Genomic DNA, 16,961 nt, shown 5'->3' on the forward strand with positions numbered 1-16,961 from the left:
ATACAGTAGTAGTGCGTCCCTGTCCTACCCTAACATACTGATCAAGCTAACAGTCACGTGGAGGCTCCAAGCACTGTATTTTCCCTCACCAACTCTTCTGCTGTAGCTTCCTCATTAACAGAGTTTGTATAAGTAGTGATTGGGAAAGTTTGTTACCAATCAGCCCACTAAACACCGTGGTTTATTAATAACCTTTATGTAACAAGCGGTGTTTTAGCTAGAAATATTAAAACACCACCAGGGGATGCTATCCCGATAAGATTATGAATACCTCTTTATCTACACACTACTTGTTAATTTTCTGGATATTGAATCATATAAACTTCTCTAATCCATATTCACACCAAGACTAGTTCATACGTGGAGGAAACATTCACGCCGGTTGGTGCTGTACCCTACATTGGCGTCCATTGATTATGGTTTTGTGACGCAAATGTGTAATATCAAGAAAAAAAAAACTTGAGTGTTCATTTTCTTAAGCATTTTCGTTGGTAGAAGCAAGCTTCGCTTATCACCAACCGAGTCTCTCTCTTCCTGGATCGGGTAGGTGGAAAAAATTATACTTTCTTACCTCATTTCCACTAATCCCACTTCAAATACGTGCTCAACGCTGTAGAAAAAGGCGATTTACGTGACAGTAAACGGCATCCATATTATTAAGAGACAGAAATGTATTTGAACATGGACGAGGAAGCGTGATAACAGCGGCAAACTCGCATGACAACACCGTCAAGATAGTGACACACCACCGCCTCCGTCACCCGTAGTCTTTTAGCTGGCACCCATATACCCCTCGGGAGCTTGACGCCCTTGGGTGCTTGTTGAATTTAAGCATCCTTTTATTTTTTTAACTTCTCCCTAACGTCAGACATCAAGACAGTGCAGTAATTTGAGTCCATCGAATAAACCTTTACAGCTGCACCAGAAGTCAAGAGGAAGTCGGTGTCTAGATATAAAGTGCTGAGAGCCTTGCACTCTTAAGTGTTATTAGGTTTGTGTAGACTTTTCCCCCATACTTAGACATTTTTAGGTCTTGGTGATTCTAGTTGTAGCTATGCAGTATTGGCACATGGTACATGTTGATAGTTCTATGGCAGTATAAATTGTCATATTTAGCCTAGACCTCTATACACTTGATTGAATTCATATTAAACACTGATTTTGCGAATTTGTGGACGAAAAAGTTATCATTTTACTGTGGCGGTTAGAATTTTGGGTGATTTACCAGTTAAGCTCCGCATGGCTAGTGTGATGTTCAGAGAATATAATCATTTATGAGCAGGACTTGCAGCATTATAATATGTAGAACGAAAATTGGTACATTGCCAGATTATATCAATGTTGCCATTAAATGTGGATACTGAGTATTTTTTTGTTTCATTATGTGGTGTACAGTGAATGGAATACCAGTTGAAGAGCGTGATTTGGAGCATTATACGTTTCTGAGTGACATTGAATTAGTTGATAGTATATCATTGAAAACCAAGTGCTTGAAGTGCGTAATACACTCGTAAAAAAATCAACAGAATCTATGATACCTGCAGTTACCTTTCTGACAGTCAGTACTTACCTTCTTGTCTATTATTTTGATGGAAATGTAAAAGTCATACCCATGATTGAGCATGAAATTGTTGCAGGATATCACTAAACAGGCAGTACAGATCCCCTGTGATCCCAAAATAAATTAATATTGGTATATTTCTAGTCTCATTTGGGCGAAGACCATAAAACTAAATCACAATATTCAAAGTATTTGCGACGTGGAGGTGAACAGGTAAATAACGTCAGTTTTGAACATGGTAATTCTAAAATATCAGGAGAAGTATGGGGTTGATTGAAATATAAGTATGTAATACATTTGAGAAAGACTCAGAACCTGTGAAAAACCACCTGATCTCCCTAGCAGTCAGTATTAATCAACATGCAATGAAATGATTGAAGCATATCATTCACATCCTCAAATAAGCACTGCAGACAGACATCCCAGCGATTGGCCATGCAGCCCCCAGCAGCAGAAGCATTTAATGTTTGTATATTCATTCTATCATTTCAGCTACTTGGTGAGGTTAAGTGAGCCTTTCTTAGGCCCTGTTGATGTTTTAGAAGTGTATTACCTACATATGCATCTTTTAACCCAATTTTTTTCTGATATGCATAATCCATATTATTATTATTATTATCACCATATATCATCTAATATGATGCTCCAAATCATTCTCCACTTGTTATTTTATTCATGAAACACAACATTAGCCATGCAAAACAAAGTTGCTTGATATTCAAAGCTAATCATGACTAATGAATTACAAGAATTTGCGTGTTCAGTGACTAGATTTAAGATCTTGAACCTTTCCTCGTAATTTTTGTTTTATATCCACACAGCAAGCATGGTAGTCCTACATTGGACATTTTCCCAGTGAACAATATCCTCCTTGTAGTCTGGTTACCAAGGATGACCACAGTTTCCGTAAGGGGTATCACAAATGTAACATGGGGATATAGAGTGTAAGAGCACTGGAGGGAGAGAAATGGGGTGAGAATGTGTGGAATGATGTATGTAAGGGAGGCATGTAGGGACAGGGATAAGTGTAGACTTTTGCAGAGGTGGGAGTTCCTAGAAGGAATAGGCATCAGAGGTATAGATATATAGATAGATGCAGATGTAGATTTAGCCGAAACAGGATACTTCTATCTATCTATCTCTAATGCCTGTCCCTTTGGGAACTCCCTCAAGATGGTGGCCACAGCAAAAGAATTCCTGTAACTGGTGGGCTTTGGGCCACTTTTTAGTCATTAGTGCTTCACCCTTAACAGGCCGCTGGAAGAGAACAACTTTAGCATTGTGCTTTTAGAGGCTTCTGCTCTGTGTTCCTACCTGCTTCTTGTACCTAATATTCCAACCTATTACATTCAACCAATGCTCCCACCCTTCCAAATGATCCAACGGCCCAAGGCTGTGTTCCTTCCAGTGGCAGGAAAGCATAGACTTCTTTGGAGTGGGAAATTCTTTGATGAGACTGTACTCCCAATGGTACAGTGCAATCTCGAGTTGGTGGAATCCAGTAAAATCAGTTATCATATCAAGTGTATTTATATCTTCAGATCTCTCAGCAATGGAAGAGAAGAGAGTAGTACCCAAACCACTGAAAGAGATATTACAGTGGGATGTATCGTTGACTGAGAAGTTTGTCAAGTTTGTGGATCAGAAGTATGGACCACTTGCCAAATTTAAAGGGCGTCTAAAGGGACTAGAGGTAATGTTCTATGAAAACTAAAATGTTTCCTAAGGAGTTATAAATAGTTTTGTACATTTTGTTTTTAAGTATATTAGAAGGTAAAAAATTATTAGGTATGGTGATGATACAGATTCTTTTCAAATAGTTTTGTTTTTATTGTAGGTTTGCTTTGCAAATCTCACTTAGACTGGTTACTTTAATCCTCCACAATCATATCTCCTCACAGCGTTCTTACCATTCTTTCTATCTACATAATTGTTTGACTATCATATTTTGTTTATTCATACACATATTAATAATATTAAGTTTCCTCTGCCATTTTCACATTACTGGATCAGCTTTATACACTTTGATTTTTCCTGCCATTAGTACACCTTTCAGCTCCATTTGCTCTCAGTCATCAGCTTTGTACATATTCCTTTACTTTATCAGTCACTTGGCATTCATATCTAGTGGCTCCACTTACTCCAAGCCCTTATTTCGGCTCACACTCCTCAACTGTCACCCATACCTCTCATTGGCCAGTCCAGTCTGCTCCCACTGTTTCTACATAATCTCTATCCTGCTATACATTTTTATTCTTATTTTCCAGTTCTACAATCTTGACCCCTCATCCTTCCAAAAACTTTTTGCATCATTTACATCAATTTTTATAACTGATAGCTTGGCCCTGATATCTCATGTAGGTACTGATCTCTAGGATGGTGTATGGATGTAATGCAAAGTTTCTCTCTAAAGCAATTAATAGTTAAACGTCCTTACCTCAGTTGTAGGATTGGGTAAAGCAGTACAGGGTCTCCATGCACTCTGCCATGGCCCTCACTTCCAGGCCTAATGAGCTTAACAGGAGCTGTTACTTCTCTCTTTTAGATATATCTACTTGCATAGGGATGTTGTAAAGATTTTTTTTTCTTTTTTTTTTCAGTACTCTTGCCATGGTATACCTTGGCTAGTTGGGACTGCCACCTTTATATTTCTTATTCCGGACCAATTTGTTCGACAACTTTTGGTTAACATTTTCCTTGGTAAGTAGTCTCTTACAATATGAATAAATGAATTTCTATTATATACATATTCATCTTTTTACAGTTCTTCAAAACAAGAAGCTTTAATAGTGGACAGGCATCCTTTCATCACATAGTTGAAGAATAATGAATATTGTAAAAGTCATGATTGTTGCCACCTCTTTACCTTTTGTTACTTTCATACTGATTTGTGAATGTACCATTTCTTACAGCAAATTGGAGGTGGAAGGATGGAGTGAAAAAGATTTTGAGTGATCAGGGCCTGAACATACAGGAGAGTGAAAGGCGTGCAAGAAATAGAGTGAATTGGAACGATGTGGTATACCGGGGTGGATGTGCTGTCAATGGATTGAACCAGGGCATGTGAAGCGTCTGGGGTAAACCATGGAAAGTTTTGTGGGGCCTGGATGTGGATAGGGAGCTGTGGTTTCAGTGCATAGCACATGACAGCTAGAGACTGAGTGTGAACAAATGTGGCCTATTTGTCAGTTTTCTTGGCACTACCTTGCTGCATCAGGGGCAGCAATGCTGTTTCCTGTGGGGTGGGGCAGCACTGGGAATGGATTGAAGGCAAGCAAGTATGAATATGTACATATGTATATATGTATATGTGTGTGTATGTGTATGTATATGTGTATATGTTGGTATGTATATATATATATATATGTGTATATGAATGAATGGGTCATTCTTTGTCTGTTTCCTGACGCCACCTCGCTGATGCAGGAAGCACCGATCAAGTATAATAAGAAAATAATGATCAACATTTTTAATTGTCTTTCAGGATTCTCACATAAAAAACATGATCCATTTTTTCATTGCTCTTACTTGTTAGAGTTATTATCTCAAACTTACGACCCTCTTGACTTATCTTTTAGCATCTCACATCAAATATATCGCTGTCTACTTTCTCATTGCCCCTCCTCTTAGTGTTATCATCATTTTCAGGGCATTTACAGTTAATTATAGTTAAAGTTTGAGATAATCTTAGAAAGCCTGACACTGGCACTTCATTAAAGGCTTTGTGGTGAAAATCTGTGTTACACTTCGTATTATATGCATACATTTAGAATTATGATTTGTGGATAAATGATGTATTGAAACTTTAACTTGATAAAGAAACCATGTATTACTGATGGCGTATTATCCCAACTATTCAGGTAGCATTGAAAAGCATCATACAGATGAATATAAATATGAAGGAATTCAAACAGAAACAGACTTCTGAGTCCTTTTGAGGCTATTTGTGCTGTTCAGTTTACAGGTACTACCCAGTAAGGGATTGTGTAATTACTTGATACAGTTTGGGAAGAGAGTGCTGCACTTGTGTGTTTTCTGCAATTTTTAGTTTTGCATTTACATTTTCATTCCTCTGTTGTAGCTCAGAAATATTTACTTTCATTGGGTTGAAGTGAATAAAGATAAAAAGTAATAGAAAAACTTTATGTTTGACTTAATAGCTTCAGAGTCCACTTATGCAATTAGATATGTTAGAGAGAGATATTAGTCATGATTGCAGTACACTTTGTTCTTAAGATTAATATTCAAGTCATCAGACTGACAAAGACTGGATATATTATTTCTGTTAACTCTTGTTCTAATACATGTATGGTGGAGTGAGTGTTTGCAGGGATATACTTTTTGTAGAAGATAATTTTGCTAAGCATGCAAAGGTCAGGCATGTCAAATTCTCTGGTGTACACTTTTTAGCTTGTTACTCTGATATACTTGAGGTTAACTAAGACATCTATTTATATTTACAGCACTCATCCTTGATATCATCGTGATTGCAGTTGTAAAGGCTATTACCCGCCGCCGACGTCCACTTGGTAACAAGGGAGATGAAATGTTTGCTACAGTGTTAGTTGATAAATATTCCTTTCCTTCAGGGCATGCTACAAGAGCTGTGATGTTAAGCATTCTCTTGCCCCTTCAGGTAAATATGCAGTCCCAACTGGAGGATGGCTTTATTGATCATTTTTACTGCAAACATTATCATTGTAAGCAACAACTTATTCTTCATGCTTTATAACTTTTGTAGCATTCTGATTTCAGTACATGCAAGTAGATAATCTTAGATCTAAGACCAAATCCCAGGTTTTAGATTTATGTAACTTTAACCATGATGGAAGTGAAATTTTTGCCCTCTTCATGCTCGTGAGTCTGAGATTTAAAGGTATGGTCATGGTGTGTAAATACTGTGCTTAGAGATTTTGCTGTCATTGCCCTGCTTGAGGTGCAACAGGATATTACAGATTGATGAACAAATGTTTTACATTCTAGTAGAGTACCAGCACTTTGATATTTTGGTAATGTGGTAGATGAGTGTTTCATATAAAGGGCATTTCAGCAGTATGTAGAAAAATGCTGAATTATTAGTTCTTGTTTGTAATGAATAAGAAAGAAAACAGGAGCAGGTGATAGGTGCTTTGTTAAAGGTAACTTTGAATACCCCTATATTTCTTTTTGAAAACTTCACTTGAAGAAATTTTTGCCTTTTCTCGGGTTAGTATCTTTGAGGAAACCTTTGAGATCTTAAGAGATTAGCTGGGGGAATTCCTTTTTCTGGTTTGCACCTGCAGTTTGAAGCCCATTTCAGAAGGAACATTTAGGTTTGGATTTTATTAGAATTGGTTTCATTTACTCGGCCACTTTGTTAGAACCATGTCAGTAGGGTACTGCATTGCTTGCCCTTCAGAAGAGCCTTTTCTTGGAAATGTTTTCCTAAAGCTTTGACATTTCTGCTACACTTTGTCAATCATACCTTTTTTGAGATGCTGAGAGGTCAGTTGGGCTTACCTCCTCTGAGGAGGAGGACTGATAAAGCACTACAATATAAATCATGGATGTGTTTGTGGTTATCTTTTTTTGTAGCCAAGATGTGTTTTGATGTGTTTTTCTGACCCTCCACCTTCATGGGATAGCCCATCTGGAGAGCAAAGTTAGTCTTGAAGAAAGAGAACTGATCCTTTGAAGCAATGCCATGTGATCAGATGTTCGATTGTTGTTTTCCAGCCTACCATTGAATGCTTGTGAAAAACTTTCCTTTTCACTGATGATGGTCACTTTTGGTATGACTTTCTTGCTCTGAGAATTATGTCATCATCCAAAGAGATGATGACATCATTGCCAAGTGGTGACTGCTGATTTGATAGGAGTTCCAAGTTAGGTTATAACCACAAGCAATATCTGGGTTTTTTTTTTAAGATGAGAGGCATAAACCTCAGCAAAATGAGTTGGGTTGGAGATTCCAAAACCTCAGAGATTCATGGAGATTCTTGTATGTCTCACAGGACACTGCACTGGAGAGGGCAGTTTTTCATTTTTCAAAACTTGTTTTTGCCTTTGAATAGTTTAGCAATCAAGTTGTTTCCTTTATTGAGGTAATTTTTATAATTTTCAATCATAAAACATAGGTATAACATTGATAATCATGTATGATCTGAGATAATTTGCTAATGACTGAAGGATACAACACAGCTCTATATCAACAGTATATTCATGTTCACTTATCTCTTCATTTCAGTTTGATTTGATTCTGCCCACTTCACTTGTGTTGATTGCATGGGGTGGTGCAGTATGTGTTTCTCGTGTTCTACTGCAGCGTCACCACATTTTGGACGTTGTTGGAGGTGTCATAATTGGTGTATTACAAGCTCTTTTCATGTCAAAATTTTGGCTTTCTCCTCAGTCTGCTCAGGGATTAGTTAATTTCTTTTTGGATGAGACTCAATCAGGAGCAAGTTTTGATGTTTAACTTTTAGATTGTTTAGGTTAATGTTTATATTGTCATTTGTTGATTCTGGAGCTAATTCCCAAAGTATAGTCAGATTAATGTATTTGGTGTATATGTATGGATATATTTATGTCTAGTATTGTTTATGGCCAAACTTTGTATAATGCTCTCTACTTTCGTTTTCAGAAGCGTGATTTGTCTCTGCAGATAAATTTGATAATTTATTTTCATTCAGAGAGCACTTAGGGGCCTTTCATACTTGCAGATCATGAAATTGATATCATACATATTTGTGCAAGCGATATTTTCTGACAGAAGTGTCAGTGAGAGCACAGATGGGCATGCTTGATGGAATAGTAGTCCCAACAGTGTGGGTGTTGAGATGTGCGCAATATATGAAAAAATACAGCATGTGGTGAATGTGTTTGAGAACAGTATTGTTGATAGGTGGGCTGATCAAGAAATGGACTCCTGTGGTGTAGTGGTTAGCGTTCCTGACCATGACACATTCACAGGCTGCCTGGGGTCGAGCATATAGATTTGAATCCTGGTTGTGGCAGTCTGTCTACAGTCAACTCAGCTGTTCATCCACCCCTAAGGTTGTTTGATACAATGGGTACCTGGCTCAGGCGGGGGGGGGGGGGGGGGGCTGGAAATCCTCCCCTCCCATTTTTAATTTTCCAAAATAAAGAACAGGGGAGGGGGCCAAATGAAGATATTCCCTCTAAGGCTCAGTCCTCTGTACTTAACTCTACCTCGCTAATGTGGGAAATGGCAAATATTTATAAAAAAAAAAGAAAAGAAATATTTATATATATATATTTTTTTTTCATACTATTCACCATTTCCCGTATTAGTGAGGTAGTGTTAAGAACAGAGGAGTGAGCCTTTGAGTGAATATCCTCACTTGGCCCTGTTCTCTGTTCCTTCTTTTAGAAAATTAAAAACGAGAGGGGAGGATTTCCAGCCTCCCGCTTCCTCCCCTTTTAGTTGCCCTCTATGAGATGCAGGGAATCCATGGGAAGTATTCTTTCTCCCCTATCCCCTCTCGTTTTTTAAATTTTCCAAAAGAGGAACAGAGAAGGGGGCCAAGTGAGGATATTTCCTCAAAGACCCAGTTCTCTGTTCTTAACGCTACCTCGCTAAAGCGGGAAATGGCGAACAGTATAATACAATACATTACAGTAATATATATATATCTTCTTTTCTTTCTTTTAAACTATTCGCCATTTCCCGCGTTAGCGAGGTAGCGTTAGGAACAGAGGACTGGGCCTTTTTTGGAATATCCTCACCTGGCCCCCTCTGTTCCTTCTTTTGGAAAATTAAAAAAAAAACAAGAGGGGAGGATTTCCAGCCCCCGCGTTTGTGAGGTAGCGCAAGGAAACAGACGAAAGAAATAGCCCAACCCACCCCCATACACATGTATATACATATGTCCACACACGCAAATATACATACCTACACAGCTTTCCATGGTTTACCCCAGACGCTTCACATGCCCTGATTCAATCCACTGACAGCACGTCAACCCCAGTATACCACATCGATCCAATTCACTCTATTCCTTGCCCTCCTTTCACCCTCCTGCATGTTCAGGCCCCAATCACACAAAATCTTTTTCACTCCATCTTTCCACCTCCAATTTGGTCTCCCACTTCTCCTCGTTCCCTCCACCTCCGACACATATATCCTCTTGGTCAATCTTTCCTCACTCATTCTCTCCATGTGCCCAAACCATTTCAAAACACCCTCTTCTGCTCTCTCAACCACGCTCTTTTCATTTCCACACATCTCTCTTACCCTTACGTTACTTACTCGATCAAACCACCTCACACCACACATTGTCCTCAAACATCTCATTTCCAGCACATCCATCCTCCTGCGCACAACTCTATCCATAGCCCACGCCTCGCAACCATACAACATTGTTGGAACCACTATTCCTTCAAACATACCCATTTTTGCTTTCCAAGATAATGTTCTCGACTTCCACACATTCTTCAAGGCTCCCAGGATTTTCACCCCCTCCCCCACCCTATGATCCACTTCCGCTTCCATGGTTCCATCCGCTGCCAGATCCACTCCCAGATATCTAAAACACTTTACTTCCTCCAGTTTTTCTCCATTCAAACTTACCTCCCAATTGACTTGACCCTCAACCCTACTGTACCTAATTACCTTGCTCTTATTCACATTTACTCTTAACTTTCTTCTTTCACACACTTTACCAAACTCAGTCACCAGCTTCTGCAGTTTCTCACATGAATCAGCCACCAGCACTGTATCATCAGCGAACAACAACTGACTCACTTCCCAAGCTCTCTCATCCACAACAGACTTCATACTTGCCCATCTTTCCAAAACTCTTGCATTCACCTCCCTAACAACCCTATCCATAAACAAATTAAACAACCATGGAGACATCACACACCCCTGCCGCAAACCTACATTCACTGAGAACCAATCACTTTCCTCTCTTCCTACACGTGCACATGCCTTACATCCTCGATAAAAACTTTTCACTGTTTCTAACAACTTGCCTCCCACACCATATATTCTTAATACCTTCTACAGAGCATCTCTATCAACTCTATCATATGGATGACATGCTGTTTGTAGACTGAACCAAGGCATATAAATCAGTCAGGAGAAACAATAGAGAGGTCTGTGAGGCCTGTTTTGGATGGAGGCTGTAGTTCCAGTGCATCATATATTACACCTAGAGAGTGGATGTAAGCAAATGAGGCCATTTCTTTTTCTATTTTAACCTAAGCACCATACTTTAAGCTGCATCTCACTTTCCTAATCTGTCTTTTCAAAAACAAATATAGGGTGGCTGCAAACCACACAAAATAGTGCACTTAGAACAATCACAGCTGCCTAGTAACCACAAACATTCAACACACACATAACGAAAAAAAGATCCTACAAATACAACCCTATCTTAGCATGCTCATTGCTCAGTTTTATGTAACAGCAGTAGACCACTTCCACTAATACAACCTTATGACTATGGTTCTGTAATCTGTTCTTGACACTACCTCTTTCACATGGGAAATGACAAGTATGTATGAAATAGAGAGAGGTTATAAGTGCCAGAGGTGGAGGGAACAAGTAGAAGCTGGAGACCAAATTGGAGATGGAAGGATAGTGAAAAAGATTTTCAGCAGTTGGGGCCTGAACATACAGGAAGGTGAAAGGCATGCATGGAATAGAGTGAATTGGAATGATGTGGTATACTGGGGTCAACGTGCAATCAGTGGACTGAACCAGGACATGTGAAACATCCAGGGTAATCCATGGAAAAGTCTTTGTCAGTCTTTCCTCACTCATTCTCTCCATATGTCCAAACCATTTTAACGCACCCTCTTCTGCTTTCTCAACCACACTCTTTTTATTTCCACACATATCTCATACCCTTTCATTACTTAATCAAACCACCTCACACCACATACTGTCCTCAAACATTTCATTTCCAACACATCCACCATCCTCCGTACATCCCTATTATAAATGCTATAGCCCATGCCTCGCAACCATATAACATTATTGGAACTATTCCTTCAAACACATCCATTTTTGCTCTCCGAGCTCCAAGAGGATGTTCTGTCCTTCCACACATTCTTCATCACTCGCAAAACCTTCGCCTCTTCCCCCACCCTGTGACTCACTTCCTCCAATTTTTCTCCATTCAAACTTACATCCCAATTAACTTGTCCCTCAACCCTATTGAACCTAATAACCTTGCTTTTATTCACATTTACTCGCAACTTTCTCCTTTCACACACTTTTCCAAACTCAGTCACCAACTTATGCAATTTCCCCACTCAAATGAGCCACCAGAACTGTATCATTGGCGAACAAGAACTGACTCGCTTCCCAGGCCTTCTCATCCCCAACAGACTGCATACTCACCCCTCTCTCCAATACTCTTACATTTACCTCCCCAATCACCCCATCCATAAACAAATTAAGCAACCATAGGGACATCACACACCCCTGCTGCAGACTGACATTCACTGGGAACCAGTCACTCTCTTCTCTTCCTACTCGTACACCTGCCTTACATCCTTGATAAAAACTTTTCACTGCTTCTGGTAACTTGCCTCCCACACCATATACTCTTCAAACTTTCCACAAAGCATCTCTCTATATTATACACATTTATATAAACATACTCAGCCTGCTTTTTGGTATGTTATGAGATGCAACATCATCTTTAGCAAGGTAGTGTCATTGGAGTGCAATCTTTTTTTAAGAACCTTTCACTCCAAAGGAGTCCATTCTTTCCGTGCTCCTGATTATAGTGCAGCCCTGAAAATATTGGAGCCCCTGGAGAAAGGATCTTGAGTTTATATAATAATAATGATTATTATTATTACATAATCCCAGGGACCCTTGTTTTATTTCATCTGAATTTTTTTATCACAAACTTTATCATAGAATTTTTGTCCAGCTGTAAAGCATTTCTTTAGCAAATGTAATTCATCCAGTACCTTTGTTATTTATAGCTCAGACAATTTTGCATATATACTTTATGAAATGTAAAGTTGGAGAATATCACATAACGTGTGCCTTTGAAAATTGGTTGTGTTGCAAAGATATGTAAGTGTATTTTGATATTGTCCAATTCTTTTTTCCTGTTATTTACTGAAATCTAAACAAAGATATGAGTCAAGTCTAAGGAGAATTGTAGAACCTTTGCAAATTTTTATCATAATGTAAGAGTACCTTCAGTTCATTGTTTTTTAAGTGGAAAAAGATAAACTCAGGAACTTTCTTTCAGTTTACTATTGGTACCCTTTTTATGAAATATTTTCCATTTTAGCATTTATAATGTGATGTCTGTTGTACTTATATTGTCCAGAGCTTGTTAAGTAGAATCTAATGTAACAGTAAGGAAAGAATGTTTTGGTCAGTATGTGTTTTAGTTATTACTGTGCTGTTCGTAATGCACCATCACTTTATTTATGGGTCAGCTTGTGTGTGAATTATTACAAACTTTGATGATATAGTTTTCATTATTTCTCTGTACTTATCTTTGAATGAGGAAATATTAAGTCTTGATAAAAGTGCTGGTAACTCATTTGACCTTCTTTTGTCGTTTTAATATATATATATATATATATATATATATATATATATATATATATATATATATATATATATATATATATATATATTATATATATATGTTTATGCCTGTGGAGAGAAGAAAAAAGAACTAGTGTATCTCCCATATGTTGATGACTAAATGGGGTTGGAGTAGGTATGGAAATCCATACCTGTATTACCATACTCTAAAAGTGGGAACACAAGATGGAGAGCAGGGTGTTTCCTTTTATTTCTTCTTGTCTCACCATGTTTTTCCCATAATGTTATATTTGTGCATTAAAGGGGTTAAGGCTTAGTTCCTGATACCACTAAGGCAGGAGAGGGAAATATATATTTAAAAAAAAAAGAGAAACAATGTAACCCTCTATGTGGAGAAAATTACTAGTCTTTTATCTTAGTTCTACCCTTCTATCTATGTCTCTGATGCCCATTCCCTTGCAGAACTCCCTTAAGGTGATGGCCATGGTAAAAGAGTCTGCATAACTGGTGAACTTCAGTGACACTTCTAAGCTTTTAGTGCTTCACCCTGGACAGGCCACTGGTAGAAGGCAGTTCTGGCTTAGTGTTTTCAGGGGCCTCTACCTTAAGGTCCATAATGACAACTTACACTTAATGGGTCTACCTACCATTCCCACCTACTACCTCTATCAAATGCTCCCATCTACCTACCTCTACCTAATATTTCTATCAAATGCTTTTGTCTAATGTTCCAACCTACTGCTATCTATTGTGTCTACCAATTTAACAAAGGGCGGGGTTAGCACACAGATCTCACAGCAGGAAATTGTAGAGTTAAGAAGAATGAGTTGTGGAGTTGTGTTGTCAAGTGTTATATGTGCCAAGGAAAGATTGTATGTTTGTGGACAGAATGCCAGCAGTCCATATATGGGTAAGGCTGAAGAAAAAGACTGCTACCTGGATTAAAAGAGTGCAACTTGACAACCACTTAAGTCCTGGCTAACCATGCAGCCATCACTAACCCTGCCGGTGCCCAGATGTGTAGTACCAGTAATGTACCTCCCTGGTCGGTGGCTACTTACCTGCTACTACTACCACTTTAATGATGCATGTATAATGAAAAGTTTAAAGTTTATTCATAAGACATTGGGTGGCTCTCTACCATGAGTTTAGTTTCCATAGGGTAAGTGGTGACTAATCACAAAGTCCTGAGTGTTCATCACTGTTGTGAATGTCAGGCCTCCAAAACATGAGTTGTACAAGAAATGGAAAGTGGTTTGGTATTTTGTATTGTGTCCAGTTACTCTGACTGACAGGAGAGGTTGACCTAACATGCATCCTTGAAATTCCATCCTGTCAAAATACACATAAGACATGAAACAAAAAAAAATTCATCGGAAAGTTTTTAATTTGTGATTCTGATTCAATAACATATATAAGTCAGGTTTAGCTATTTAACACAAAATTTCAATTTTTTTTTTTCAAGACAAATGATTTAAGCAACCTTTTCTATCCTTGCCATGTTTCCTATGGAGGCATAACCATGAATATGTTGTTCCTCATCCTTTCACCGTTTCAGCACAGAAATGTTGTCTTCAGAGTTGATACGTATTTTCAGAGTAAAAAGACTTACAACATTTTTTGAGACTTACAATATCTAAAGGTACTTATTTTATTGTGCCTTGACATTTTTTAGACTAGATTGATTAAGCTAATAAAAAAATCAGTGAAATTGGTTGATATTAGGCACAAATGATCACTCACCTCTGGTTAGTGATGTACGTACCCCGTGAGCAGACATAATTATACCTTCTTACAAAATCTTCAATTCTAGGTCTTTCTACTTGGCACAAGTGCCAATGACTTTGTCCATTACTGCATTAGCATTAAGACAGAGATGCTTGTGCAAGCATTGAAAGGAGGTAAACGCCTCAATCCTTCTGAATACGGAGATGAACATATGTCTTCTCAATCATTCTTGTACAGTTGTTTATAATGATGTTTACATTGTATTTGTAAAGCTACAAAAACTTTGATATGTCTTCTGGTGAGTCATCTGCCTTCATTTTCATGTTGCTTTTATATTTTGCGTGTGTTAGCATCCTGGTGAGTCATTAATGGAGTTGGGGATCCTTCCTTTCCTTCCATCTAGTATTCATTGTCATTCTCACTAAAAATATTTCTTATTGTTCAGATTTGAACAGCATTTCTGCTAAAATTCAATTTTTAATTGTATCCCCTTATCATTATTACTCATTTCCTTTGTTCATTCTCAAGGCACCACAGTTTGACCCTACTATAACTTAAACATGTTGGGCATAACTTTATCCTTTGCTGTCTAAAAAACCACATAATCTACATCACAAAATCTACTTCCCAAAAGCCTGGGGTGTTATATAGGTGCCATAATTATTTGTGAGCATATTTTTCACATCTACAGGATTTTTATCCACCCCATTTTGGGGTATTGCTTGCATATCTAATGCTGCTCCTCCTCAACTCTCTTTAAGTCAGCATGGAACCAAAGGCTTTCATTATATTAATTCTCCAGGTATCACCATTCTCAAACCATACCTTTCTGTCTGCCTTGATGTTGCTATCTTCCTCTGGTTTTGGAGGTATTAACTTGGCTACTGGTCTTTGGATCTGGTCGCTTAAAACACCACAGCTTGTACACATAGCATTTATTTACTAAAGCTGCTGTCCACATAAAGAGTGACCTTTATGACCACCTCCTTTCCCCAGACAGTGAAGCTGTGGAATTCTCTTCCTTCTTTTGTTGTCATCTCTTGCTATAACCTTTTCACCTTTAAGAATCATGTTTACACATACCTGAAGAGCTGTTATTAATATCTTCAACCTTTTCTTACCCTATTTTTTCGTCATCTGAGATGGCTGTGTTTAGGTCTGTTTTGGCTGTGCCATTTTATACCATCAAGAAAGTCAAGCTCCTAGTGGTCTTACTGGTGAAGCAAGAAGAATATTTCCCATGTCATAAATTTTGAACACGCTGCAAATACGAAGCTGTCAGACTTGATGGTTAGCAGAATTTTTATATGTTATTTTGCATTATTTTAGGTCAAGTCAGTGGGCTGATCATAGGTATTCTCTGTGATCCTTTATGAAGGAAAAAAAAGAATGATAAGAAAAACCAAGTGAGGCATAATATCTCAGCCCTTTTCTAGGATTGATTAGTGTTTTGTACAGGAATTATATGTAAATAGAGTTACTGCCAAAAGTAAAAGTAGATGTGTCATTGAATTCTCAACCTTCTCTTCTTAAGTTCTATAGATTTATTCTCTTACATTCAACCTAACTTATATAAGACTCGTGTTTTTTTTATCATATTTAAGGTTAGACCTCCAGCTTAGGCTTAATATATTGCTGATTTAGTATGAGACACCTTTTGGCCAGTTTTGTAAATTGTAGTGCTATTTTGTCTGATTCTTTGTCATGTCTGTGATGTATAATTTTTGGCTCAAGCAATGTTCCTAGTCATGCAAAGCTCTTTTTCATTGCATATGATTCACTGCTGAAATCACCTAACTACTAGCATTTGATATCAAATAACCTGTTTCGGGAGAAAAGTAGAAGTGGGTTAAGCACAAAAAAGGTGATATTTTTGAAAATTTTTAAAGCAATTGTGGACAACATGTTGAACAAACTTTAGAAGACTATGCTTGGGAACGGTCATCATGATTGAAAAGATATAAAAGACTGACATCAGGTTAATTCCCACATTGAAAATCATAAGTGATGCAGAAAGCTTCTAATAGCTTTGAACATTTCTCGCAGAAACAAAGGAGAAAATGGCAGTCATATCAAAATATATAGAGGATATCAAGTTACATTTTGGCAAAGCTTCAAATTTTTCAAGTACAGCAAGCGAGA

General features: G+C 38.0%; 1 protein-coding gene across 2 annotated transcripts; it reads left to right on the plus strand.

Annotated features, from left to right (window-relative positions):
- The first annotated feature begins 373 nt into the window (after positions 1 to 373).
- On the plus strand, positions 374 to 13,071 carry LOC139747418 (polyisoprenoid diphosphate/phosphate phosphohydrolase PLPP6). 2 transcript variants are annotated; one of them, XM_071659752.1, is made up of 5 exons: positions 374 to 543; positions 3,103 to 3,254; positions 4,162 to 4,261; positions 6,025 to 6,197; positions 7,788 to 13,071. In XM_071659752.1, exons 2-5 carry the CDS (start codon positions 3,114 to 3,116, stop codon positions 8,016 to 8,018), a joined length of 645 nt encoding a protein of 214 aa, XP_071515853.1. In that variant the 5' UTR covers positions 374 to 543; positions 3,103 to 3,113; the 3' UTR covers positions 8,019 to 13,071. The 2 variants fall into 2 exon arrangements, with proteins under 2 accessions (XP_071515853.1, XP_071515852.1); XM_071659751.1 differs by lacking the exon at positions 374 to 543 and adding an exon at positions 714 to 991.
- Positions 13,072 to 16,961: the final 3,890 nt, after the last annotated feature.

Source organism: Panulirus ornatus, chromosome 68 (genome assembly GCF_036320965.1).
Source record: "Panulirus ornatus isolate Po-2019 chromosome 68, ASM3632096v1, whole genome shotgun sequence".
NCBI classification, from domain to species: domain Eukaryota; kingdom Metazoa; phylum Arthropoda; class Malacostraca; order Decapoda; family Palinuridae; genus Panulirus; species Panulirus ornatus.

Bases quoted from the DNA above. Each gene is read 5' to 3' on its own strand.
- LOC139747418 (XM_071659752.1), top strand. From the start codon at position 3,114: ATGGAAGAGAAGAGAGTAGTACCCAAACCACTGAAAGAGATATTACAG. The intron at 4,262-6,024 runs GTAAGTAGTCTC...TTATATTTACAG, and splicing joins TTTGGTTAACATTTTCCTTG to CACTCATCCTTGATATCATC. The intron at 6,198-7,787 runs GTAAATATGCAG...TCTTCATTTCAG, and splicing joins GCATTCTCTTGCCCCTTCAG to TTTGATTTGATTCTGCCCAC.